Below are 26,938 nucleotides of genomic sequence, written 5' to 3' on the forward strand. Positions count from 1 at the left end.
TTAATTCTGGGTTGCATTGTCACTACGGCAAGGGAGAAGAATGTAAAGATTACAGAATAAGGTGGCTCTGCATCCAAATGACAAATTCTGACTAGTCCCAGTTCTGACTAGGACGTGCAGGTAGGATTCCTCTTTCAATCAATGGCAGCAACGTGACTATGTCCAAAGCCAGACCACTCCATACACTCATTTTTGTCAGACAATCTAACTGAGCGTATCTTGAGAGGAAATTGCAGCTGAAAGTGTATCTTCATTGATCTACACCGATAGCAAGAGTTCACTTCTTTGCCAGGGAAGGAGTAAGCTTTTGAATTAAGGGAAGTTTGTTAGCTGTGCTTTAGTCTGGACCCCGCCAGATGTTGTTTTCTTACTGAGAATGCTGTATTTGAAACGCAGTTTTGATAAAGTAGGGCTGCTGACAGATTTAAAATATAAAGCTTTGAAATAGTGTCTAAAAGCAAACACCTGTTTATTATAAAGCACAGGAACACAGAAGGCAAACTACGGCTGAGGATTGTTCATCCCTGCTCAAATTCTGGAAACACAAGCTTATTAAAGGAACAAAAGTGCAACTGTTCGTGACAACCGTGCTGTCTTCTGGTTTCGCAGTGCTCAGCTGGTATCTGTATAGAGAAGAGTTGATGTAATTACTTTTGGTTATAAGATCAGGATCAATCTTTGTGGATAAACGTGGTTTAAAACATGAATCCTGCTACTTCGAAGTGGGGAATTGTCACTTTGAATCACCAAATCACGGAAGGAAGATCCTGTCTGCAATTCTTGAGCCATGTGGCAGTTGTTGCAAGCTCCGTCTGAGTAGTACTTACTATAGATATGCTGCAAATATGCCGAGGTTGACTTAGGATTTCCATTTTAAATCCACTGTACCACTTTACTGGAATACTTTTTAAAATAAATTATCGTTGCAGGGGAGTAACTTAATTGTTACCTATTAACTGCCCCTCACAGAAAACTGGAAATTTTAATGAGTAACAAAGTTGGTGAGGACGTATCAGTCATGGTGACCAGATCCATACAGCCAACTGCAAGAACTAAAACCCAACATAGACTCTACTGCTGTCTACTTCGAGCCCACCTTCTATCATGTAAGTGCCCTATAGTATGCAGGTGGGTATGTACCTGTGTACAGCTATCTTAAACAAACAAGCAAAAAACTGAACACGGACAAAGCTGACTTCATAAACATGTCTGTGGATGCTCGCACCTTTCCACAAGAGACTTATTTTCCACCAGGAGTGTCTCTCACCTTGTTAAATGCACTATTGATATTTGGGCAGAGAATGAAGAGGCCAGAGCGTTATAAGAATCTGCATAGAATAGATGGTCTCATCCAAATTATTTCTGTTGAGGTTTAATTTATTCTGAAAACATTTATCCAGAAGCATGTTTTGTGTCAGGGGCTTGCGTGTCAAAGTTGGGTTTAAGATATCAAAATGGTAATGCTTCCAGGCTAAGCATCCCCAATTTAACAACCTTTCTGTGTAGCTTGTGTATCTAGCTCCTTGGCTGGGTTTTTGTTTGTTTGGTGTTTCCTTCCCCCCCCCCCCCCCTTAGCGGTTGTTGAAACCTGGTGTTCAAAACTGGACCCGGTATTTCAGCTGAGGCCGTAGCTGCACTGAACTGAATGAAGGAATTGCTTTACATCTTGGGGGGAGAAAAGATGACGTGTTTGGTAATAACATATGCAACACTGTTTTCGACTTAGGTCATATCCCACAAGATACTTACCATCAAAAATGTCTATAAGTGGGGTTCCTGGAGCGATGGGGATATTCGATGTTGTCTCACTGATGATGTTGAGGAGCGATTTCACTTCTGATTCTAGATGCTCCACTGTTTTTATTACCTTCTGATGAAAACAAGGGAGACAAATGGAGAAAGGGGGTAATCAAAGGGTCAAGTGGAAGGAATCTTGCCAAATGTGTTAGCGGAAGTACAAATCTAATGTCCCGTAATGCTAACAGCTAATTTAATTTATATTGCGCAGTGCAGATTTAAATATTTCTTGTGTTATGCTGGCCTCTGGTGGCATGAAGTATTAAAACTTTGTTTCGCAAAAGTTCAATTACAGCACCTCTGTACAAAGAATCAGCCGTAATTTGACTTCTTGGAGGGAGCTTTGAATCATAGAATCATTAAGGTTGGAAAAGCCCTCTAAGATCATCGAGTCCAACCGTCGACCCAACACCACCATGCCCACTAAACCATGTCCCTAAGCACCTCATCTACACGTCTTTAAAATACCTCCAGGGATGGGGACTCCACCACTTCCCTGGGCAGCCTCTTCCAATGTTTAACCACTCTTTCAGTAAAGACATTTTTCCTCACGTCCAACCTAAACCTCCCCTGGCGCAACTTGAGGCCGTTTCCTCTCGTCCTATCACTTGTTACTTGGGAGAAGAGACCGACCCCCACCTCGCTACAACCTCCTTTCAGGTAGTTGTAGAGAGCGATGAGGTCTCCCCTCAGCCTCCTTTTCTCCAGGCTAAACAACCCCAGTTCCCTCAGCCGCTCCTCATCAGACTTGTTCTCCAGACCCCTCACCAGCCTCGTTGCCCTTCTCTGGACACGCTCCAGCACCTCAACGTCCTTCTTGTAGTGAGGGGCCCAAAACTGAACACAGTATTCGAGGTGCGGCCTCACCAGGGCCGAGTACAGGGGCATTAACGTATATAAATACTTTGCATTAATTTGTTTTTAATTCTTTCTCATTTCTGAGCCACCGTCATATCCAAGAAAAGAATCTGCACGGAAGATGAGAGGAGCTGATGGGGTGGAAAGAAGAGGGCTGGGACTGGAGCAGGAGAGAGGTAACGTTGCCATTTGAGAACCAACAGCACGCAGTTTGGCAGCTACCCAGCTGGGAATAGTTAGCACTGGACACACATCTTGTGAGTGCTTAAGACACCAGGCAAAAAAAATTAAAACTTTGCAGCTTTCCTGCAATCCCAGTCATAGAGGTCATTTAGCTTTTGAGTGTCTGCAGGAGCGAGCAGAAACTCCTCCGTCAGTCTTGGAGTCACCTGCAGCATTCACATCTAGCCGTGAGCAGATGTGAAACTTTACAGGTATCAGTTCTGAGACGGTTATATTAAAGGCACAGTTATAAACATTACAGAAAAGGCTGATACATAATAGCGATTGGTTAATCAGTTGTTTGGGATTCATCAAGATGATATGTTTCTGGTAATAATGGCTTTATGGATAGTTACAAACCATGACATCTGAAAAAATCAGACCTTGAACAGAATAAAATCAAGAAGGGACGGTGTCTATAGACATCATTCTTTCTTTTCTTTGGTCAAAAGGATGGGGCAGAGGTCTGGTAAGGTCCAGGAGCCAGTGCAATAGCTCTTACCTCTTCAATAATATCTAAGCGTTCGTGGATCGCATCGTGTTCGTTACACCAGCTTTCTCTTCCCAAACTTCCAGGTAACACACTGACAGGGTCTGCAGCAGCTGGAAAATCAGCCACAGTTAATTAGCAGGAGCTTTTTAATAGCAGTCCTTACCTTTCTGACTTCTGAAGTGGTATTTTGCATGCTAAACAGCATTGTTTATGAAACCAGTGTAGGAGTCCCAGGTAGAAATTGAACCTCTCTCCCAATAACCACGGCTATACCCCAGTGCTGTGAATGTCTCCTTGCTTGTACACGTTGTCACAGTTGGTTGGAACAAGGTGTTTTCTTTTGCCAGGGGTATTTTTTTGTTTTGTTTTGTTTGTGCGTTTGTTTTACACAATCTGTTTTTTCCTACCTGTGTAGGGTAAGTTTATAGACTGTAACTCTGTCTCTACAAGTATAAAACCTAAGCGTTGGGAAGATCTGCCTTACACATCAGTCACTCTTAGACTTTCTTTGGAAGCAGCTGGTATGCTAAAGCTTTGAAGAGTAGCTAAGTTTGCTGAGTTTGTCCACTTATTCCCCGAATGGGCACAAGCTGGTGATTCCACTGTGCCAGAAACTTATCCATAGTAGTCTGAGTTTGCAAGGGGAAGGGAAACTATAAAAGTGTGTACAGCTGATGCCATTTGCTGACCAAGTCACTCGTATATGGTGCTATATACAGTGTCACTTCTCTCTGTCAGTTATCTGCATTTACCTCTCAGTACTCACGAGCTTCTTGCTCTTCGAATGTTTCATTCTGCTGGCTCTACTCCGTGAAAGGTCAGGACCCGCTGGTGTCCCTGCTTTAATGGAGCCAATTTCCTTTTCGTAACTCTTGTGCAACATTCAGTAACGTTTAGATTTTAATACCTGTGCGTAGAACCGTAGCGGCGTATTTTAAACCCCACTAAAGTGCTAACGTATCTTGCTCCATGTGAAGTTAGGTCTTGAGGCCTGAAGAAGCTATGATAATGAGAAAGCAGCAGTAACTCATTCTGTTGTCGTTTGCTTGTAACGGAGACAAAGAGGAAACTGTGAGCTTGTGATATAACGAACAGTAAGAAACATAAGAAGAGCAACTAGTTCTGTTTTCGGTACTGTCGTGCGAGCGCGGTGATTTGGAACTGCCGCCGTGCTTCATTGCAAGTCTGTGCCAAGATTTCGGGAGCGTAGCTATCAGATGATGGCAAACACATGTCAGTAGGGATTGTAGCCATTGCAGTTTGATGGGATGAGAGATGTACTCTGAGTTGGAAAGGTAGCCTTGAAATTGGAGGGCGGGGAGGAGGAGAGGATTAAAATGTGATCTGATGTACTAGGCGTTATTTAGAAATTGGTTTGGCAGAGCTTAAGAGAGAATTTTTGATTGTTTATTTGTGACAAGATTGTGATTTGGGGTTTTTTGGTGCGTTCACCAGGAGGTGGTGCTGTTAGGACAGAATCCCAAAGAATTAATCTACCTGTTTACAGAAGACTGCTGAAATACGGCAGGTACTTAAACACCAGCTGCTTTGCAGTTGCCCTTTTTTTTCCCCTTTGCTGCTGCTGCTGGTGGTGTTTTGGGAGTGTTGTTACCTTGTAACTTAGTGGTCAAGCGAACCATGCTGCTACTTAAAATTTTTGCTTGTTTACATGTTTTTTCCATCGTGGCTGGGACAATAGGGAGATACTGAAATTCTGCGTCAGAAATGGAGGTTACAAAGCAGTGGCCAGTCTTTGCCTACAAAGCTTGGCTTTCCTAATAATTGGATAAGAGCAAGGTAAGCTCCATTTTTACTGTCAGAGATTAATAAAATTTCCACCTTTCCAATATTCCCAGCTCTAGCTCTCAGCATCAAGCCTGATGGCCTGATTCAGCTCTACGCTGGACTGCCACCCATCGTGTTGGAGGGAGGACCAAGGGCAAGCAGAAGGCATGGTGATGAGGTAACTGCGGATCAGTTGTAGACTGCTGGGAACATTCCCAGATCTAACTACGAGTGAACTGTGACAAAAGGGAGCAGAAGTCATTAGGAGGACTAAGAGCAAATGGAAGAATTTAAGAATCCCCCAGGAGGTTATTTTTCACTGTATTAACCTAGCTGTAGATGGCTGGGTCACAAGGTTGGATGGAAAAGTTTGAGTGAAGGCCAGCACCAGTTGTATGCGGTTGTTAAAGGAGCTTTTGGCCAGCCGTAAGTTACATGCCAGGCTTGTTTAGTTTTGTCCGTTCCCTAGAAATGGAAATGCAAGATGGTTTATGTTGGCTACTCAAGTTAGCGTTGGCCACTTCCCTTTCTCTGATCATGCGTCTTGTATCATGCTGGTGCATTAAAGAAAGCCCAGAGCTCTGCTGTAGGAGAAGCAGAAGTAGCTGTCTGTCCTGCCTGAATCAGACTCTGACCCAAAGACTCTCCGGCCTTTCCAAACTGCCTAAAGGCATGGTGGGCATGCCTGTTGGCACTGTGCAAGGGCTCCTTTCACCTTTTTCCTGATACAGGACCTTAAATCTGCAAAGTGACTTTCTGAAGCAGAAATTATATACGGTCTTATCCAAAATGCCATTTTAATCATTCCTTTAGCTTAGCCCTCCTGTGTGAAAGAGGATTCTGTTCAGCACAGACCTCAGCATTGGGCTGACTGCTACGCTAGGCAGGTGTACATAGATGGGGAGGTTAGATATGATGGATGACCCTGTCATTTGTTCAACGCAGGGTGTGCCATGATAGGTATGTCTAGCCAACGTAAGGTTGTTGCATCTCACTGTGAGGTTAGCAAAACACTGCACGTGTGCGCACGCACGTCTAGAGACCTAGGTAAGGGGGTTGTGGTGAAATGCAGGACTCCGTGGTGCTTGGTTCCTCGGGGGGGTTGGTTCCTCTCTTCTGACACGGAGACGGACAGCTTTTTGGCACTTGGAGCACATTGCTGCATTATAAACTGTAATGGGCTTACCGAAGGAGGAGGGAAGTGTCTTGTCCGAGTTTGATAGGACTCTAAGATGTTACCCAGAACCACAGGACTAGTGCAGTGCCAAAAATTTGACAGATAGCATAAGCCTAAGCGTCTCAGGAAACACCTGATAGCTGTGGTTAGCGAGTGGTAAGAATTAGTAGAAACCAAAGCGTGTCTAGTTCCCAGACCTCACGGTACGGAGCTGGCTGAGGGCTGACCCAGCAGAAACCCCCTCAGCCCGGGCCTGTGGTTCTGTGTCCGGTTAGCGACTGTCACACCGGAGCAGAGGTGCGCTTGCGCTTGCCCCTTCACCACCGTGCCAGAGCAGGGTACTTCGGGTGGGCGGTTGCTGCTGCTGGCTGGGCAGCCAGTGCTGTGGTCAGCGTAGTTTTCTTCTGTTTTCTGAGCCTTGGCTTGAGGCTTTGGCTGCTAAAAACCCTGATTGTTACTTTGTCCGGCTGTAGCTCTTAACCCGCAGCCTTTATCTCTGGGATGGGCTGTTCACGGGACACATCTGGTCCCTTGTAAATATGGCCCGTATCTGGGTCACTACGGTCAGACAATTCAGCTGAAGCAATAATTTCCATGTGCTCAAAGAGAATCACGTATTGCTTACGAGCGCTGCCCTTCTCTGTCTTGCAGTTGGTGAAGGAAAATGACGCCGTCTGCCGTTGGCACCGACCTTCGCCAGCAGCATCGCTACCTCACGTAATAATAGCAGTCGCCTTGTAAAGGGAGTGAAGAATGGAAGGCTGCAAGCCACGTAAGCAGAAGACTAATGGCCTTTTAAGATACTTCCATGTACTTGCTCTCTTGTTGCTGAAGAAACATTTTTAAAATGTAAATTAGAATTTTTTACTTGCCTATGTGTCAAAGCACATGCATAAATGCAGAAAACTTTGATAGCAAATTGTAAAGCTAACAGCTTTTGAAAGTAAACTGTTCTTTGTGTGCTGTATAAATTACAAATTTAAAATGTGTGGGTATTTGCAACTTCTGACAGCTTAAGGAAGTGTGTAGGAGGCATATTTCAATGCCTTAAATACCTCATTTGAAACTTAATGGATTACTTCAGGCAAATATTTGTTGTAATGTTTCAGTATGGCAGAGAGAACATTACCTTCCAGGTAATTTCCCATCTGCAAATTCCCACCCGATGCTTCCTGCAAGTGAGACGCTTAGTTCGATTCTTGAAGTCCGTTCTATTTGATATATAGGTGGTTATTTTCCACCAAGAATCAGAACTCTCTTGTTCAAGATAAGAAAACGACCCGTGCCTTTTTTCCCCTGATTAAGTCCTCTACGCGATGTTGGTGGTGCCCATAAAGCTGGGTAGTTCTAACCTCCCTGTGCTGTGATACAGTCAGACACCAGCAGATGGAGCAGGAAAATGGAGAATCTCTGAGCTGGCTGCTAATAAGGATACGTTTAACAGAAGAATATGCTTAATGTCTGAAAGAAGTAGCGTGATGAAGAGTAAAGATCTATGTATCATGGTCAGCCTGACCGTACAAAACTCGACCTTATAGCAGGGGATAGAAAGAGCAAAGTCAGAATTAAAACGACCTTAGCAAACAGGTTAACTGAGAGGTATTAAAGAGCAATGAAGTCAGAATTAAAACAACCTTAGCAAACAGGTTAACTGAGAGGTATTCTAAAACTAAGGCCTTTGCTCTGAGGCTCCTCAGCCTCCTGTACATTTGATATATTCCCCCAACCCCGCAAGATGTTGCTTCTATGCGCTCCCTGAAGAAGTCCCCTTCTAGGACCATCAGGATTCTGTCTATCCAGATGCTGTTAAATGGTTCATTTGCCGTTAAATGGTTCATTTTGATGATCCAAGTAGTTGCTAACATTAAGCATCAGAATAAACCTGAGCAGTTGTCTCTTCACTGTCACTTGCTGCAGTTACTAAGAGTGACAGAACGGAAGTACGCGGTCACACAGATCTGGTAGGTCTTTATAAGTATCCTTCCTAAAGATGCATTGCTGGTCAAACTGAAGTTACAGGCTTGATATAGAAATTGCTGGGTTGGGTTCTTTGGTCTGTGTTATGGAGAAGGTCAAGCTGAGCGACCATAATGTTCCCTATTGGTCTTTAAAGCCTATAAAATTCCTTTTGCATCATTCTATGACCAGTGTGATTTTTGAAAGTTAACTGAGAGTTCATATTGTGCTCAGCAGGGAGGGAGGGGTAAAACAAAGCAGGCCACAAGCCAAATGAAAGACAAGCGAGACTGAAACAGGAACCAGGTGGCAAATAAGGAAGCCTGAAATCATGTGATAGACCAAGGGGAATAAAGGAGAACATGTGTAACTCTTCAAGAAAACATACTATGCTGTGTGTTCTTGTTCACACTGCCTTAGGTTTGGAAGTATCGTTTTATTCCTGGAGCATATAGCGTAAGGTGGCCAGATAGCTTTTAATGAGAAAATGATGGGAGTAGTAATGGATTTATGTTCCAATAGGAAAAAAGGTCGTGAACTTGAGTATCAACTTCAAATGGTGAACCCCCTAACCAGTTTGGGAAGAATGCAACAGACCTCTGAAGGGATTTGCTGATCCTTGCTTCAATTATTCCACTTGGAGTGGAATTGGAGTGGAGTTGGACTCCACTTTAACATGTGTATATAACTTTGGAGTGTTAGCTCAAGAAATTACACGGTTTACAAAAGTGGTTGATGAAGTTAACTTCCAGCTGAACACAGGAAAGGTTCAATTGCTTTGAACCTGAACTGATACTAATACTGTCAAACTTAGTTTCCAGTTATGTCAACCCTTAATTACGTTGGCATCCTTAGATATGGAAGTACTTTATTAATAAACTTTCTGTACCACTGCCGGTTTCGTTATCACCAGTGTGCCCAAATTCATTTTAAGCTGTATTATATATAACTTAATCCGTATCAAATTTCATTGTTAGGACACCAAAGATAATTGATTTGGATAGAACGTCTTGTATTGGAAATGCTTTTTAATGCGCAGATTGGACATAGAGCATCTTCCAGGCTGCAATCCACAAAACACTGCCTAATGCTTAGCTGTGATTTAGGCACCTCTGAACCTCTTTCTAGAGTTTAGAGTTTCTAGTTGCTTAAAGATAAGGGAATTCTTGCCTTCAGTGATTGCAATAAAGACTGCAGGAATTGTAATAAATATGTAAAATTTCTTAGCTTCTTATATACTGTCATAGGTTACCATGCTTTACACTGGAGGCAACTGCAGGGCTTTGCTTATATATACATGCAAATATATATACACACACACACATAAATTTTATATATATATATATATATGTATATATGTACACACCTTTATTAAGCTCTAGCTTTTATGGCAGAATGATATTGCAAATTCCACACAGGGCAAATGTGGAATATCCAAAGTGGGAGATGGAAGGTAGGCATTGTATATTAGACAGAGAATTGACAGTAGAAAGCTCTTCTGGAATTTGGGGGGCAGGGGAGGATTGGTTTGGTTTGCGTTTGTTTGGAATTTTTTAAATCATTTCAAGAAAGTACATTGAAAGTTTTTAATGCCTGATTAGGGATTAATCTGTAATCTAGACATTCACTGTATACTTCAACTGCTACCTGAATGCCAAGTCTTGGAAAGATTTCAAACATGGAACAAAATCCGAGGGATTCCTCTGGTATCCAAGATTCCTGAGCCTCTGATAATAATGAAACATCCCGAAATAAGTTTCTTTTCAAGAAAGTACATTGAAAGTTTTTAATGCCTGATTAGGGATTAATCTGTAATCTAGACATTCACTGTATACTTCAACTGCTACCTGAATGCCAAGTCTTGGAAAGATTTCAAACATGGAACAAAATCCGAGGGATTCCTCTGGTATTCAAGATTCCTGAGCCTCTGATAATAATGAAACATCCCGAAATAAGTTTCTTCCATGAAACTGATTATTTTTAGTATTTGTTTTAGAAGCTAAATAACCATATCAGAAAGTCCAGTTCCAAACGTGCAGAGCTGGTTCATGCTCTGTTTATCAAGATGTAGAATATGCTACTATGAATATTATTTCAGATCCTAGATCGGTAAAGATTGAACTTATTTTAATTCTTTTTTCCCTGAAAGAGAAGGACCAAAGAGGAAATCTCATGCATCGTGGGATGTATTGCATTAGTGAAGGTGGGTCAGGGTATCAGCCTACCAGTTCTCACTTCTCTAACTTGTCTGTCCCATCAACCTACGTGTGAGATGCCATGTTGTGATGTGTTCTGGTCCTACCGTGCCTCACTTGTGCTTGCGAAATATGCAAAATCAGAAATGGGACTTGATAGAAATCGTTCCTGGCTAGGAGATGGCTGCCATGTGTTTCCGTGTAAAACTACTTCATCTGGAGGAAGTTTTTGCTATCGTGATCCATGTCGTTCTCTTTTCACAAGGGAGCTTCTGCTCCTGCTTACCCAGCAGTGGGGACTGAGAGGGACTGTACAAGGCCAGGGGTAGTTTGTGCTGCCAGTGGGCACTCTTTGTTCAGGCACAGCAAAATCTGGGGCCCCTGCCATGGCTGTCTGCCAGAAGCAAAATTACTGCTTGAAAAACCACTTTTCTTCTGCTGCTGTGTTACCATATTTGTGATTGTAAGAAGCACTTAGGTTTTGTATATTTTCATTCAAAGGAAGGAGGACAACAATAAAATGTTCCTGTGAGGGAGCTGTTGGCTTGGAATATGTTTCCAGCATGCTGGTCTTCTGAACGAGCAGGCAGGGAATATCCTCTTGTGCCTGTTGCTGCAATGGAAAATGACTACAGGGAATTGGACTGATAAGAGACGCGAGCTACATAATTTGCAGGTAGGTTGCTCTAATTCATGCTGTAACTTAGATGGGATACCCTGATGCTTTGGGCTGCAAACAAAAGTTTCCCTTTATTATGTATTTATTTTACTGTGAACATATATTTGTTTTGGAAACTAAGGCAAAGTGTTAGGAGAATTATAGCTAGTAGCTGTGTAGGACATACTTGTGTGTGGAGAAGGGGATGAGCCGTTTTAGGAAGAAGAGGAGCCGTGTTGTAGCATACGTAAAGAATACAAATTATGTAGAATGAGTGAGCTTAAGGCTGGTTTGAGAATGGAGGAGGTGAGATGCGTGAGTATTTGATGCCACCATCAATTTGAGAATGACCACTAGTGTCTGGGGATAAAGAGTTTTTCAATTTTACGAGGACTTGGCTTTTGGTCTGTGTTTAGTAATAGGAGCTACGGTCATGGGGAGCAGGTGAGGTGAGTCTGTGACTTATTAGTCAGATCTCCGGTTGTGTAGTTTGCATATGAGTAAGTTACAGTAGTAGAAAGAAATATGATAGTGCAATGAAAGAATATCCTCGTAGGTTTTTTCCTAATACTTAAGCAAGTCTAAGAACTTGCTTGAAGATATATTTTCCTCTGGCAGACAGTTCATGTGTTCTGCAATGACTCAGGAAGTAGAATAGTGAGAGAGAGATGCACACGTACGTACGTACATACATACATACATACAAGATCCTGGCATTCATGGTCAAGACTCACAACTGCTTCAACCAGAGCAGATCAGCTGCATTTATAAATACAGTTGCGTCCTGCAGACGAACAGCAGGAGTCCTATATTGCTAAACCTCTGACTTTTTCTGGAGTTTGATATTAACCTTTGCTTTACACAGGGAGGTTACAAAGTCCACAGAACCTAATAAATTCCTTTTAACTAAATATAACAAAACATAGGGTTTTACAGATATATAAAATCTGTAAAAAGGCTCACTTCTGTACAGAACCTCTACCTTCAGATGCCTCATGGTCTTAAGAAACGCACCTACATCTGGGTACACTTTGTTGTGATAAATGTTCTTTCTCCTTCCTTGTTGGAGCTCAGAGATGAGTGTTTGCAAAGACTGTAATCCTTGCATTGGAGACAATAATGCCGGTAGGTTTCTGTAAGGACAGAAAATACCTATAACATGGGGTATAGGTTAAACCACTACCGGTTTATTAGTAGAGAAATATGAGTCCAAGTCTGGTTTAAGATAGGACATCTCTCATAAATTTTTATCATGGATTTAATTCTACAATGCACTAGTTTAATCTCCTGAAGGCAAAACGCTGTTCTGTGAGAATGCAAGTGGTCAAATTTGGGCAAAAGTAGGCTGTTCTGAAGGGATTTTTTTCACTCCAGTTTTTAGGCAATGGTCTAGCTTATAGATCTTCTCAGCTTTGATATTGCATGTGGATATCAGAGGATCCAAAATATTCTGAGAAGTCATAATATGTTAGCTGAATGAAGAAAAACATTCTTATGCTTGGTTTACTTTAACTTGTAGTTAAAACTGGAGGAAACTTCCGCTGTTTAAAAACAAATCACGCCACAGCGTGGAGTATTGAGCAGCAATGCCTCTGCCGGAGCTCTCCTGTTGCTGTCTCCCTAGCAGCATGCTCAGTATTTGGTTTGCTCAGCTAAGTGGAGCATGTCGGTGGGGCCAGCCTGCTTGCCAGGTACTTGTTTACCTGAGGACTCCAGGTCACCTCTCTGCCGTGCATAAACATGCAGCAAAGACTTTGCTGTTGGGGTGCTGCACCCCTCAGAACAATTCGCCCGGAGGTTTTTGTAAGACTGGAAACACGTTTAAATGGGGCAGGTATTGAATGCTGCAGTGCCCCAGGCTACGTCGTATGCTACATTTGAGCAGCACCCCACAAACTAACCCAGCAACAACAGCGAAGAACTAGAAACTGCGGCCATTAGGCAGGAGCACGTGGTTGCGTCCGGAAGGGCTCCCGCGCCAGCCTCTCCTCCTGAGCCGTTTGAAGGCTGAGCTCCATGAATATGAGATTGTTTTAATTCGGCCATTGACATGAACGTAAATTCTACTTTGGCCAACTCCGAACCTTTTTTAAGAGGAACCCATGGGGATTGGGAGGGAGGATCTCTAAGGAAATCAAAAGTTAGATTCCCCAACTCAAAGGCAGCAAAGGGAAAGTGGGGATGACTTTTTTTAAGCCTGTCAGCCAGCCAGGGTACTCCCCTGGCCGTGACAGACACAAAATATCCCATCTTACATAAAGTACACCATTGAGACAGTGAAAAATGATTCCCTGACTGAGTAGCTACCACCTGGCATGATACTGGGTCTCCACTGCAGTTATTATTCAAGTACTATTCCATTTATCTGGATTTTATCTGAGTTTGCTAATGATTTCAGCTTGAAACCATACTTTTGGGGGAATAAACAAAAACATTCTTCCAACTTTTTCTTTTTTCTTCTTTAACTTTTTGGAGGGGTGTGTGTGTAGCTCGCAAAACTCACAAGAGGATAGTGAGCACTCGTGGAGTGAAAACAAGTTAGAGTGCCCTGGCTGGGGTATTGGTATCTCAGTTCATTACTGATAAACGTTACAAAGCCAGTTTGGGTGGGAGGGAGTCGGGGCAAGGAAGAGTGGCTAGGACTCGGGGGCAGAAGGGACTAACGGGTTTTCAGGAAATGTTTTGATTGTAATGGAAACTTACTACCCTGCCATGAAATACAAACATTGTGTGTTGTCAAGAAGTAAGAGCAGAGGGAAAATCAAGCTGGGCCTCAGCTAGCAGAAAACACGTAATACAAACAGGCTGGGAAGCCAGGTTTGTGGTTACATGGGGACTATAAACCCTTGAACCAGCCAAACTGAATAGCTTTCAGTCGCACTGTCAGCTACAATGTGATTACAGGTTATTCCAGCGCTAATCTGTTGTTAATGAAAGTAAAATTCAGATGCGAGCTTATCAGATGTTCTGCGTTCATACTTTGTACTCCCAAGGCATTTGGAGAAGGCGTTATGTGCTCAAAATCTCAGGAATAAGTAATCCAAAGCAGAAGAGAAAAAAATGCGGTGCTGTTAACAGCAAATCTAAAAAGAAGGGTTTGAATAAAGGAAAATCTTTCTCTGTTCACCTTGAACTTCGATCTCATTTCTGAGTGGGATTGTGTATGTTAATAAAGCTGCCAGAACAGTAATTATGGAAATGCAGGACACTGGCTGCAGCACCTGAATGTGGTTCTAAATTTCTGAAAATGCAGTGATAATATCTCCCATGAGAAGTGAAAAATCTCTACCAAAGCAATATGCCTCCAGGATGGACTTTAATAGCACAAAAATGGAGTTTTTCCTGTTAAAAACAATATCGCCACAGAATTTTGACACATACCTGTGTCACCTTCATATAAAACCCATAGAGTAAGCATTCTTTACCTCCCCTTCCCACCCCATGCACAGGCTTTGACCGTGCTACAGTTAAGCTGTAGTTTCTGCTTTGCAAGCTCAGAATCACTTACCTAAAAGATCTCGGTCCTGCAGGACTAAAATAAACGCCAGCGCCCAAAGGCAAAGCATGGTTGCAGCCTCTCCAAGCTCTGCCGTAGTCCTGGTGGAGAGCCCCGCAGCCTCCCTCCCCGGCTTCGCATCGACTCCTCCGTCCAGCCGTTCGTGCTGAGGTTTAGCCAGAGTTAGGAGGAAATATGCCCGGGCTGAGCCAAGATTCTTGAGCTGTTCTCTTCTGCTTCCCTGCTTTTAAAAAACACCCTTCCAGCTCCACTCAGAAGTCCAGTTACCCAGGCAAGCTGGCAGTGGTCCAAGCTCCCCAAAGTTGTGTGGTTTTTTTTTTTTTTTTTACCCTTGTATTTATTTAGGCAGACTACAACTGGAATGCGCCGAAGAGCTTTGGATCCTGTAAATACAGCAAGTGGGGCAAGAAAAGGAAGGGAGAAAGGAGGAGGAAGGGCTGCTGGATGTTTCTTTCCCTGTAGGATTTCATCTAGGGTGGGGAAAGCAGGAACGCTGGAAAACACAGTTATCTTTAGATCTTGTGAGCTTACAGGGCTTTTTCCATTATTTTTTTTGTTTTGAAGACTGCAGAAACATCTTTTTCGGGCAGTACAAAGCGTGGCAGCGTTGTGGGAGGTGGCAACTGTCTGTGGTGCTTTATGTTTGGACGGGATCATAGGAGCTCCTGAACTCTTTTCGGTTTGGCAAGTTTTTGAAGTAGGTTAGACTTGGTAGCATCACGTGCAGAAATAGCCCTGCTTATGGTATTCTGACAACGTGTGTGATTTTTAGCAGTATCTTAATAAAATGTTAATTGTTTGTCTTGAGGGTTCATGGGTGCTGACTAAGTAAGTGTCAGTCTTTGACCCCACTAGACTGGTGTTCAAAGACTTAAGGTATCTCCTTCCTGGTATTGTTCCTCATATTCATTTAAGTTGAGTTGCCTTTTTTCAAACTATTGCACGTAAAAGCTGAAAGGCCATTAAGGTGTCCTACTTAATCCTAAAGGCCGTTGTCCAGGATAAACAGTGTTCTAACTATTGAAAATACAAACCTGCAAACTAGAACAGATTTCCTTAGTCTTCACCACCTCTCTAGCAGTCAGAAAATCAAGTTATTTGCATGAGATATCTGAAAGTGAGCCTGTAGAGATGCTATCGTGGAGTTCAAACTATAATCATCCTCAGTGACTTCCAAATCAAGTTAGATTGTAAGCTCAATTACAAGGCAAAATAGCCTCAGTAATAAAGATTCTGTGATAGGAATTTAGCTGGTAACTTCGTTGAGGCACTGAGCAAAACAGGGCACAGAACAACCTCCGTGTGCATTGAGCCCTCAGGGCTGGTGCTAGTAAGCTAACATTTTTATGAAATAAAAATGAAATTGGCTATGAGAATTAGAGTGGCAGTGTTTTTCTGGGTGTTTTGGCTTAAATCACTATGTAGCAATACAGCAACTTTTACGAATTCTTGTTTTGAGAATAAATTTGAACATTCCTGCTGAAAAATCACATGAATTTTAATTTTGTTGTAAACAGGTCTTTGGAGAGGAACTGTGACAGGTAACAGTGAGTCCACTCTGTTTTATTCTGGTTTTGAATATGAGATGCTGACGTGGTAGGCTATGATTTTTGAAGTGAGAGATTATCTGCGTGTTGTCTGCGCTTTGGAGAGAGGAGACCGAGGGGCAGAAGAAGAATATTTATGAATAGTTGGCTGCTGTGACAGAAATCATTAAATTGCAAAGTAGCTTCTTCAGTGCAAGACAGAAGATTTGAGAGCAGCACAACGAATACGATACAAACCTATCTGTCTTCTGAAAAGTTCGGCAGTAACTGATTGCCATCAGAGAAAGCACTCTTCAGCACATTCATCTTGGAAATGTCCATATATGAGAATATAATGAGATCATATGAATATAGGTTTGCACAAAATCCAGCTGTCGAGATGTTCCCAAGATACCAGAAGCCAAAAAAAGCATACCAGTGAACAGGGATGTGAATTTTTTGCCAGCAGGCAGTCTGGTGAAAGGGAGAGCAAACATAAGGATGAAGCCTATTTTGGGAGTGGGGTTTTTTTTGTACGGTCTTTCTGTGTGTCTTTCTTGGACTAGCCAAATGCTTGGCAAAAGCAATAAATAAGTGCACAGTGATCCCACTGAGTGCACAGGGAGAAGGAACAGAATAAACAAAGGGCATGTGTCGGCAGAGGACATATGTGCCATGTGAAAAAGATCATATTGTTACGGGGCATGAAATCCTGCAGCGTGGGCTGACAGACGATATAGCTGAGCGTGCACTTGGCAAAAATTGGAGTGCACTGTACTGCAGTCCCTTGGGACTTTTAAGTGAGACAGAGGGGAGCGGAGATTGCTTCAGGGAACAAAAATATGGTAGAAAACCCATCCTTGTAGGGAGAGGAAAGCGCCTTACACTGACGAGAAGGAAATGAAAGACCATCATCTCTATCCTGGATTTAACACTGGTAGATGATGAAATCAGTGCAAGTTTCGTTGTGTCCTGCCTACCTGCCCCTGGGAGAAGGTTTGTGTCTGTTAGGGACTGTGGAGATTCCTTGGGCTCTTGTCACAAGCTTGATGTCTGCTAGCTGCTCATGACCAGAAGTTCTTGCTACTTGGAGGCTGTCGAACACCTTATGTAAAATGAGGCTTGGTTCATGATCCTTTTAGAAGAGGTCAATTGTTTTCCCTCTCTTAATTTACTCAGTTTCTGGCTGCTGGGTTGAAACAGTAGTTGGACAGATGCGGAAGCAGAATTTTGTTACCTGGAGAGGCTGATTTCCATAAAGCAGGTATGCAGCTCGTGGACTGCTTCTGAGGGAAGCCGAAGCTCGCTCTGCAGCCAGTGCATCTGTTTGGTGAACAGATGAAAGGCCTCTTGCAGCGGTGATTTCACCAGAACGAAGTAAGCATGGCCATTTAAAGCTTTTGATAGTAGTGAACTCTTAGCACCGCGTCCCCGGCAGTCTCCGGTGAGCCTCCATCTCTCTGTTGTTCATGGGGCAGCCTCAGGTGGTGTTACAGGTCTTGTGGGCTGCAGCCTTCAACGTGTGAATGCCTTCAGGTTCTGTACCAGTGCAATCCCCTCTCCAGTCTGTTAGATATCAACTTGTACTAGTGTTTATCATCTTGATTTGTAAGGGACGTCAAAACCCGTGAAATTCTCCTGCTATTGCCGTAAAGGCATAATCTTTGACACTGCTAAAAAAAAAAATACATCATGTGGTTGATGGTATGAGGTACTGTCAAGATCAGCTCTGCCTCTAATTGTACCCCCCCGGAGAAGTTAACAAACGTATGTGTCATGGAGCAGACAGCTCTGATCCAGCCTTCTTCAAAACAATACGTTTTGTACTACGCCTAAAGCTGACAGTGAGTCAGCTACAGGAATTGACTCTCTTGTGTCATCTTGGGGCCAACACGCTAGGCTGGATTCTGTTTGCCAGCATTAGGTAAGCGTCCGATGGCTTCAGGCTGTTTTGCATCTGTGGCTTCAGCTTCCTGAGCAATCATCCGCGAGGAAACTGAATCAGAAAGCTGAAGGAGTAGGTGGGTCACATGGAATATTAGTGAATGATGTCGTTTGTTCTGTATTTTTAACCAGTTGTCAGATCCTTTCATTTGACAGATTTCATGCGTTTCGTGAAGTCTGGCCGTGCCTCAGAAACCCCTATGAAATACGGTATGTTGTGTGCCTACCCATTGTAGAGAAAGGAAACCTTTGTCCTAACAAAGCTGGGTTAACTATATTCCCAGCTAAATTAGTGACTCAGGAATAGACTCTTGACTCCCAGTCTTGTACTGCACACATGGTGAGCTGATAACATGTGCTATATTTTCTATTACAGAAGGCTGCGTCCCTTTGCCGTTGTAATTTTACGTCCACCCATTTGAGTCACATAAAAATGTGAAATAGATCTGTGAGTCCATGGCAGATAATATTCTAGAAAATAATACTCACGGGGGAAGTACTTCATTATTCCCAAATTAGAATTACTCAGCTAGTGTCTTTAGCAGATCGATAATGCAAACCACACCAATTAAATGAGATAATTAGTTGAAACTGGTGCAACAGTTTCCTTCTGTGAAGGAGCAGCTAATATCTGAGAAGCTATTCATCTGTGGAATAGCACCTTGCTGAACACGAGTCGTGACAAACAATAGTAAAGCAGAGGTCTGTGTTACTTAACATTTGTGCACCTTTCTCCATTAGGCAATGCATCAGCCGTGTATATGAAGCCTTGGAATATAGGTAATACTTACCATATGAGGGACTTGTGAAGTGGCGATATCTAATGAAACAGGAAAACAGCTGGAAATAAATTCCATTTTCGATTACTAGTCAGCCTGTTCTCCTTTCCTCTTAATTACCGCAAGGTCACGGACAGATGCAAGGGAAAGAATGACTTGCCAGAGAGAGCAGCCAAGCTAATCACTCCGCTGCCATTCCTCTGAAAATTTACAGTACGTGTATTATTTTACAGCCAATGTAGTAAAAATCCCAGGTTAGGACTCCTTTCAAAATACATGTGTCGGAGGAAATACAATACTGCAGCAGGATGGTAGCAGTTCCTTTGTTATTACAGAACCCTCACATCTTTAGCTGCAATTTTTCTTCAAGCCATGCTTCCGACACATGCTTCTAGGCAGAGACCGAACAAGAGCGCGTATGAATTTTCTCATCCTGCTGTCTGCGTAGTTAATCACATGGTGGACCCTGTCCAACAAGATTCCCCAACAGTACAGCTAGCTATTACTGTATGGTGCTGGCTTCCCACCTCTTTAATTCCAGCTGCAAAACTGCATTAAAAGACAACTTAAATACTTTCATAACGCCGCTATTTAATGGGGGAATTGGTGGTAGTTGCCGTAGGGAAATTGTGTAATCGTGAATGGGAAGAGAAGCGCCCATGAAAAAATTCCTGTTAAAAGTTGATCCGAGGCATGAAAAACCTTGTGAGAGTATGAGCAAATGAATAGATTAACAAGATTAGCATGCACCACAAGCTCTGGAGGCAGGGCGTCAATTCAGAGTGTTAGAAAACAGATGTGGACTCTGGATTCTTGTCCTCCACCCCTTATTTTGAATTTTTTTCTAATGAGATCCTTGAGGCGTGATCAGTTCCATGTGTGTTTAGGGGGAGGCTGATGGCGGTTACACTTGCTCTTAGTTTGCTGCATCTGCATGGATATTCTAGTTAGTGATAAGGAGGAAACAAATAAGAGCAAGAATTATCACCTGAAACAAAGTCCTTGCAGGAAATCAGGATAGCATGGATGCTGTTTCTAATGCCAGATTTTAGGACATCCTACCTTGCTTTAAGAGACCAGTTGGCTCTAAGAATATTAAAATATCTGTTACAATACTCTGTCCAAATGTAGTAAAATGCTTTAAATTATCTGTCCCAACTGCTCTTTAATTCAGACCCACCACTGGAACTCATTGTAAGAATAACAGAAATATTATTTCTTAATTCAGATATTCGTCTGTTTCATTTTGTATTTTCATTTCTGTAAGTGCTTTCTGTTTTTTCCTTCGTGGGTACTACTTTTCGCCATCCACACAATAACGAAGGGATAACTTTCTGCTTCACAGCGAAGACTGTCTAAGGTCTCTTCTAATTAGCATTGAGAAAAGAGGAAATAGAAGATTAGAGGATAAAAAACGTGGAGGGGGAACGGAGGGCTCATTGCATGTGTTGAAGGAATAAGCATCATCAGAAGTGAGGACAGAGAAGTCACGTGAGTCGTCAGGATGCTGTAAATAATTCCGAGGTAATCTCTTTTCTTTAAACTATCGTTGGGAAAGTGAATTAGGAGAAGCTGATAGGACAAGAGCCTGTGGCTTGAATTTAGAAGAAGAAATCACACCAGTCCAGGGTGCAGAAACTGTTCTGCTGGTGTTAGATACCGAGACCAGGAAACAACCATTGGGAGGGACCTGATGGCGCAGCCTTGATGGAGTCGGTGGAAAGAGAGCGTAGGACCGGGCAGAGACGAGGCGAGGCGGTCAGGAGGAGGCCAGCCGAAGGGCAGGGGAAGGAGCGCAGGGAGCAGGCTGGCTAACGCGGGTAAACGTCACCTGGCAGCGAGGGAGCTGCCTCACGAGCGGCTGGTGAGGTGACCTATTTCTGTCTGCACGGCCACCAGGTTACCCCAGGAGCCGCTCCGTCTCCCACCCCATCTTCGGCTCAGGCGGCTCCTTCGCTTTGCTCTTCCCACAGTGGCACTCGACGAAGCTGGGGGCCGGGCTGGGTACAGCCTGGGTGAGCTGATCTCCAGCACAGCGTGAACTGCGACCAAGAGTTCAGAGTTTTAATTAGGCGCAGCGGGAGGGGAGGGAAGAGGATTTAGATCAATGAGAGTCTACGCCAAAGTAACAGACCCCGAACTGTTACGTACTTGACCTTGAGTGTGCTTAGGCTGGCAGGGAAGCAGAGGAGTTCACATAAGTGCCGATGCTGACAGGGGCTGGCGTATGGCACCCCGGCGAAGCATTTATTTACGTTCAGCAGAAACCATCATCTGTTCTTCACTGCTGTTGGATATCTAAGCAGTGACATGTCAACCATCTTCGAAGGCTTTTTAAGCCTCTGAAAGCATCATGCAGTAGTTACCTACAGACTGCAGCAAATCAGAATCCCTTTGAGAGTAAGTCTGTTAAAAAAAGAAAAAAAAAAAGCTAATTGGGTTTCAGCTCACGTTCACTTGCCATTTGAATGCTTGGTGACCTTTGTTAGTGAAAATAAAGTTCATGCCTGTGGTAGTACTTCGAAATTATACGGTGCCGCTGTGATGTTCTAATGCCGTCCGAAATAGCGGAAGGTGAAGCTGCCGATCACAGGTGCTGTGCTTTGCGCAGACAAACTAATAGGTATTTTCAGGGATTCGCTGTACGGGCTTCAGCTGGTGCACTTTTCCTCTAACGTGAACACAGCCGCGTGACCAGCGCTTTAGACCCAGAAGGACAAAAAGCCCGGAGTCAGTGGTAACGTAAGGTATCTCAAGTCACCCAAAGATATCTAAATACAGTCTTTGCTAATTAATATCATTTTGCATGGTGGATTCGAATAGATTATTGGATACTTGCATGCATCTGCCATGCTAATTTACTGCCTCTGCATGTATTAAAAATGTTATCCTACAACTTGAAATTGAGATAAGCAGGGTATCACAGAGCTAAATATCCCAAACGGCAACGCAAAGTGTTTTGCTGGTTCTTATCGGTTATTTAGTCTCAATAGTAGAGAGCGTGCATTTTTTTTTGTTGTTGTAACGGCAGAGCACAGGCTCTGTGCTGGAGTTCCCAGTTTTTGCTCAGCTGTTGAAATGTACTGGTTCAGCATCTTAGAATTAGGCCTCTTATGGATATAAATACTATTTTGGAGAGAGAATTTTTGGACCTTTACAGTAAAGTTTTGCTCTTTGTCTTGAGAAACATCTCATCCTTTCTGCAAAACGTTTGCCTGATAAGCAGATACAGTCTGTCCCGCATCGTAACCTTACACAGAGCACACCCAGGCTTCCCTCCAGCCTCTCGGGCCAGCAAATATGTTCTTTGAATTGATGCCTGTCCTTTCTCTCAGCCACTACAAAATATAGCTTGAGGAAGCTACATCTGTTTCCACTGATTTCAGTCTACCTTGACAGTCTTTTCTCGGCTCCCTAAAGATAACAAACGGGAACATGAGTTTCGCTACCATGGGTCACCTGCTATCTGACAAACCGAAACACTGGGGGCTGAAACTCTGGTCTGCTCTATAAATATTGATTTATGCAGAAACGGAGATGGAAGTTAAATTAGCATGCTAAATTAGAAGGAAAATGTGAAGCTTTTTGGTGTCTATTCCTTCTTTTTCTTTTTTTTTTTCTTTTTTAAATGGCGATTCTTTTTGAATTGTCTATATTTATTTATCCATACTGACTATTATAGTGGTTTACCGCCACATTTGCATCGATACACTGCATAATCCTAAAGTATCATTTTGGTTTTCTGTGTTGCTACTCTCTGAAAAACTTCTATTGTTTTTCTTGGCTTAACTGCAGACTGCCTCCACCCTCTTTCCTTCTGCAACTGATCAAATTCTGCAAAGAATTCTCCGCTTTGGATAGACTATCGCTTCCCACCCATGCTGTTCTCACTGAGGTTGGAAATGTTATTAATTTTATTTAGTGTGGGGAAAAACTTGGCTAACCCTTCAAAACCATTTTTCAAGCCCTGTAATTCAATGAAGTCTTTATTTACAATGGTAATAGCTATTTTTCCCAGTGCTGTCCAAACTGGTTGGTTACAAGAGAATGACTGTTACCCATTTTCACGGCAAAATGGTCCTATTTTATTTTTCAGTTTGGGGGAAAAGCAGCATAACCTTGTTTAGAAGGTTTTCTAGGGAAAGAAGCAGCAGTTACTTTCCACATTATGCTATCTTTTAATGGCTTTTGTGCCAGGGACGGAGGGAGGAAGGCAGGCAGTCATATACAACCTGATGAGTGTAAAACTGTTATTCTGAGACTTGGATTTTCCACTTCTTTCCAGTCCTAATCCTTGATCTTGCAGACTAGCACATGAGCACTGAATTTCAATTCTGTCCCTTGATTAAAGTGTTGGTGGTTTGTTTTTTTTTTCCTTTGGACTCAAAATTATCTAAGTACAAGATAAGAATATTGTGTGATGATGTGGATAAAAACGCTTCTCAAGAATTGCCGTTTCAGATGTATACAGTGCTCCTGGTGGAGGCTGCTTTTACTGAGGTCTCAGTTAGGTATGGCTAAAGCTGTGCAGATATGAATGATGATTTCCTTGCACAAACACAAAAAGTGTGAGTGGTGGCAGTATGGAAGATGTAAATGACACCTTCAGAAGACTATACAGCACTGAGGCGCTGGCTGTCTTCCCTTAGGACCCACCAAAGAGCAGCTGGGAGGAGGTAAGAAACTCTAGATTTGAAAAGAAACGTGATCTGGGGAAGACCGGTAACTTAGCGTCGTCCTTGACAGTTTCATGGCAATTGTGTTGGGTTTCACTTGACCACACCAGCAATGTAATAAGGTAGTTTTTCCTTCCTGCGGTAGTTGTGGTGTTTTTTGAAGCACTGTGAACAGGTTTGGAAGTGGCTATATTAAATTATTCCAGGTCGTGGTTTAAGAGAAGTAGGAAAATGGTTATTTGAAGAGTTTGGCTTATTTGGAAGTTAGATAACGGGTCTCCAAATAGGCTATAGCTCAGATCAAATCAATGCAAAAGGCACAGAAAAGTCAACCCCATCCTATCCCAGGACAGCTACTTTGTTATTCACGTGTCAATTCTTTGGTTGGTTTTACGGTCCATATTTTTAAATCTTCAAGCAGTTAGCAGACCGATCCCTAGATACTTGGGTAACTTGTTCATTCTCCGTATGTTTTGGTCTGCTGGTAGCGATTGGCTTGATCCGATTCAAGATGAATAAATATAATGGAAATGACATTTTTCACTCTGTTAGCTAAGAGGCATTTGGCTTTTCAAAGCTAAGAGCCAAGAGTGAGACTGTATGTGAAAGGTTTGCAGGATCAGTTATTAAAAGGCAATACGCTAGAGAAGTTTTTTGCTGATTAAGTGCAAAACCAGAGAGAAATGAGAGAAATCCTGGGAATTTCAAGTGCAGCAGACAACAACCCCTTGCAGACAGTTGATTCAGAGGCACGCAGCCTGAAAAAGGAATTGACAGAAGACGGTATCAGGGAAATCACTAATAGGATGTAGCCTTTATAGCCAACTAGTTCAAATGCGTAACCGGTCTACCACGACCAGTGTGCTTTTTGATGTAAATGAAGCAGACGGCACCGTAGGTAACGGGGGTTGGATTCCCTCCCCACACCTGACCAGATGCTCTCGGTGGCAGTGGGAAGGGAGGCTGTGCGACACCCTGCTGCTGGGACTTTCGCTGTTTGCATCCACCTTGTCAGTTGTAAAGCTCCTCTAACAACCACAGCGCTCTGCTTGGAAAAAATGTCTGAAAAGGCAGTGAAATCAGGAAGGAGCTGTGAGCTCCATCATACGGTTTTTGTAATAGCTGTTAAACTATGGGTTAATCCAGTTCAGCTGTATTAAACCTTGAATCAAAAGGCATAAAATATGTACTTAAGTTCATCCCCAGCGTAAGTATTTTGATGCGAGACTGCCCCTAAAAAATGTCAGTTACGGGGGTATTGCCTTCTGCTGGAGAGTTCTGGTTCTTGGACAGCAGCAGCAGCTCTGCCAACTCCTACTAATTAGGGATATTAGGAATAATAGACCAGATTAACTTTCTAGATGAAGGTGGCCGAGTTATTCAGAGGATTCAAGTAATGACAAAGAGACGATTTAGTCAGAGAAGACACACGGATACTAAAAACCAGTGCCTGTGAAAGGTGGAAAAAATCCAATTGCTCTGGAAAGAGAAAGCAGGACTGCTGTACGGCCATCCTCTCTGTGTGCGTAGATAGTGAAGGTGGGTACGTGAAGTGGCGGACAAAGTGTGAGAAGCTTGCAAGGACAAGGAAATTTGGCAGGCAAGAATGAAAGGAAGACACGTCTAATAATAGTGTGTGTTTAACCGTTTATCTCTCATTAAGGAAATAAGCAGCTCAGAAAATGGTTGTAGTTAACTTATAACAATTAACAGTGATGCAGTACCTTCTAAGACACTGCACAGTCAGTGTTTCCAGCACACACTTGGGTAAGGGCTTTGAATGAATGTTTGACGTGGGCCTAAATCTACGGCAGAAGTTTCCAAATATCCTTTTTCCCTAGTGGGCTGCCTGTCTGGGAGTGTTTTAGAAGGACAGCAGTTCAGTGCTTCATGTACTTCTGTCCTGAAACAGCTTGGTGTATTTGTTTCCAACTGCTTGGCCAAACGGTCCCAAAAATCCTTTTACTGGTTTTGCGTGGTCTACAAGTGCCGATCACAGATCAGGGCTTCATTTTGTGGGGAGCTGAATTCATGTCAAGACTCGAGCGCATCGGTCTGGACTCCCAGACACCCGAAAACTAGGCATTGCATTTTTCACTGCTTCTAAGTAGTTACTTTTAGTAACTCACTTTTAAGTGAGTCCTGCCCACCATTGCATTTCAGATGTGTTATGAGCAACATCATAACTCCACCCGCCTTCTCTCTCTGCTTCAAGGCACTGGTGAAGTTGGCCTGAACTTCACTCTGGCTTAGAGCTGCAAGTGCTGGCAGCAGCCGACTGCCTTTTTGTCTCTTCACTCCTGGCAGCGGCGTGCTGCTGGGTCGTGGCCACGTGTAGCACGTGCCACCTCCACAACCTGCACATCCACTGCCTGGAAAGGGAAGGATAAAGGGGTTTTGGGTGGGAGAGACAGGACAAAATGGTGAATCTGGAGCTTCATCTGTACCGATGAAGTCAGGGGAGCGTGGACCTGTCTGCCACGCCAGTGTAGGGCAGGCTCCACCAGCACAGCTCAGAGTTTCCTAGAGATCCCAGAAGACTATTTGATCATTTATTCTGACTCTCCCCTATAAAGCAGATTATAATATTCTTCACGGTACTCTGTGGGGAGGGTTAGGTCACAGCTTGGGTTAGATTTTGCGATGTGCCTGTTCTCTGTCTCGGAGGTTAAGATTTTGTACGCTATCAGCAGAAAGCAGAGGGTACTGAGGGACCACTGATACCTGGAAAGGGACACCTGGTCAGTGCCCAAGCAGCCTGGAGCCCGCGCTCCATCGGGGCTGTATTCCAGAGGAGAGGAACCGCAGAAGGAACCCCTGCTCCCATCCCCACCGCGCAGCCATCCTGCATCTGGAAATGTGGCACTGCCTTTGCTACCGCTCTCTCAGGGCAATGAAGAACAGGTTTAGATGGGGTGGTTTTTTTAAATATCTGTTGCTGCAGTCTTTTCCCTCGATGATCTTTTCTATCTGTATGATCTGGATATCTCAGTTTTTCCTGCCACAAGGACTTGTGCTAAGAGAAGACGCGAACGAAGTAATCTCTCCTCTGCACCTCAGTCACGAAGACCCGCGTCCCTTGGTGCGGCCGTAAAGGATGACTCAGCCACCACAAAAAAGCCATCCCTTTCTTGCTGCTTCTGCCTACCCAAGTGCATGCCGTTAAATCATGGGCCCTACGGCGGGTCTAGATCATGCTCCGCAGCTAAGCAGTAAGTAACTAAAGCTTCAAGTGTCCTGCTAACAGAGCGTCACCCCGGCATAATCCAGGCCCTGACTCAAATTGACAAGGACAGGCTGGCCTCTGAAATAATCCCTTGAAATAGCAGCAGCCGTCTCTCTCAAAGGCACTTCC

General features: G+C 43.4%; 1 protein-coding gene across 1 annotated transcript; it reads right to left on the reverse strand.

Annotated features, from left to right (window-relative positions):
- Positions 1–445: 445 nt before the first annotated feature.
- PLAC9 (placenta specific 9) lies at positions 446–14,906 on the reverse strand. Its single transcript, XM_009275441.2, has 4 exons — positions 14,650–14,906; positions 3,380–3,480; positions 1,750–1,870; positions 446–623 (listed from the first exon to the last, which is right to left on the reverse strand). The coding sequence occupies exons 1-4, from the start codon at positions 14,705–14,707 to the stop codon at positions 613–615; spliced, it is 291 nt and encodes a 96-aa protein (XP_009273716.1). The 5' UTR covers positions 14,708–14,906; the 3' UTR covers positions 446–612.
- Positions 14,907–26,938: the final 12,032 nt, after the last annotated feature.

The sequence above is a fragment of the Aptenodytes forsteri genome, unplaced genomic scaffold (assembly GCF_000699145.1).
Source record: "Aptenodytes forsteri isolate BGI_AS27 unplaced genomic scaffold, ASM69914v1 Scaffold353, whole genome shotgun sequence".
Lineage (NCBI taxonomy): Eukaryota > Metazoa > Chordata > Aves > Sphenisciformes > Spheniscidae > Aptenodytes > Aptenodytes forsteri.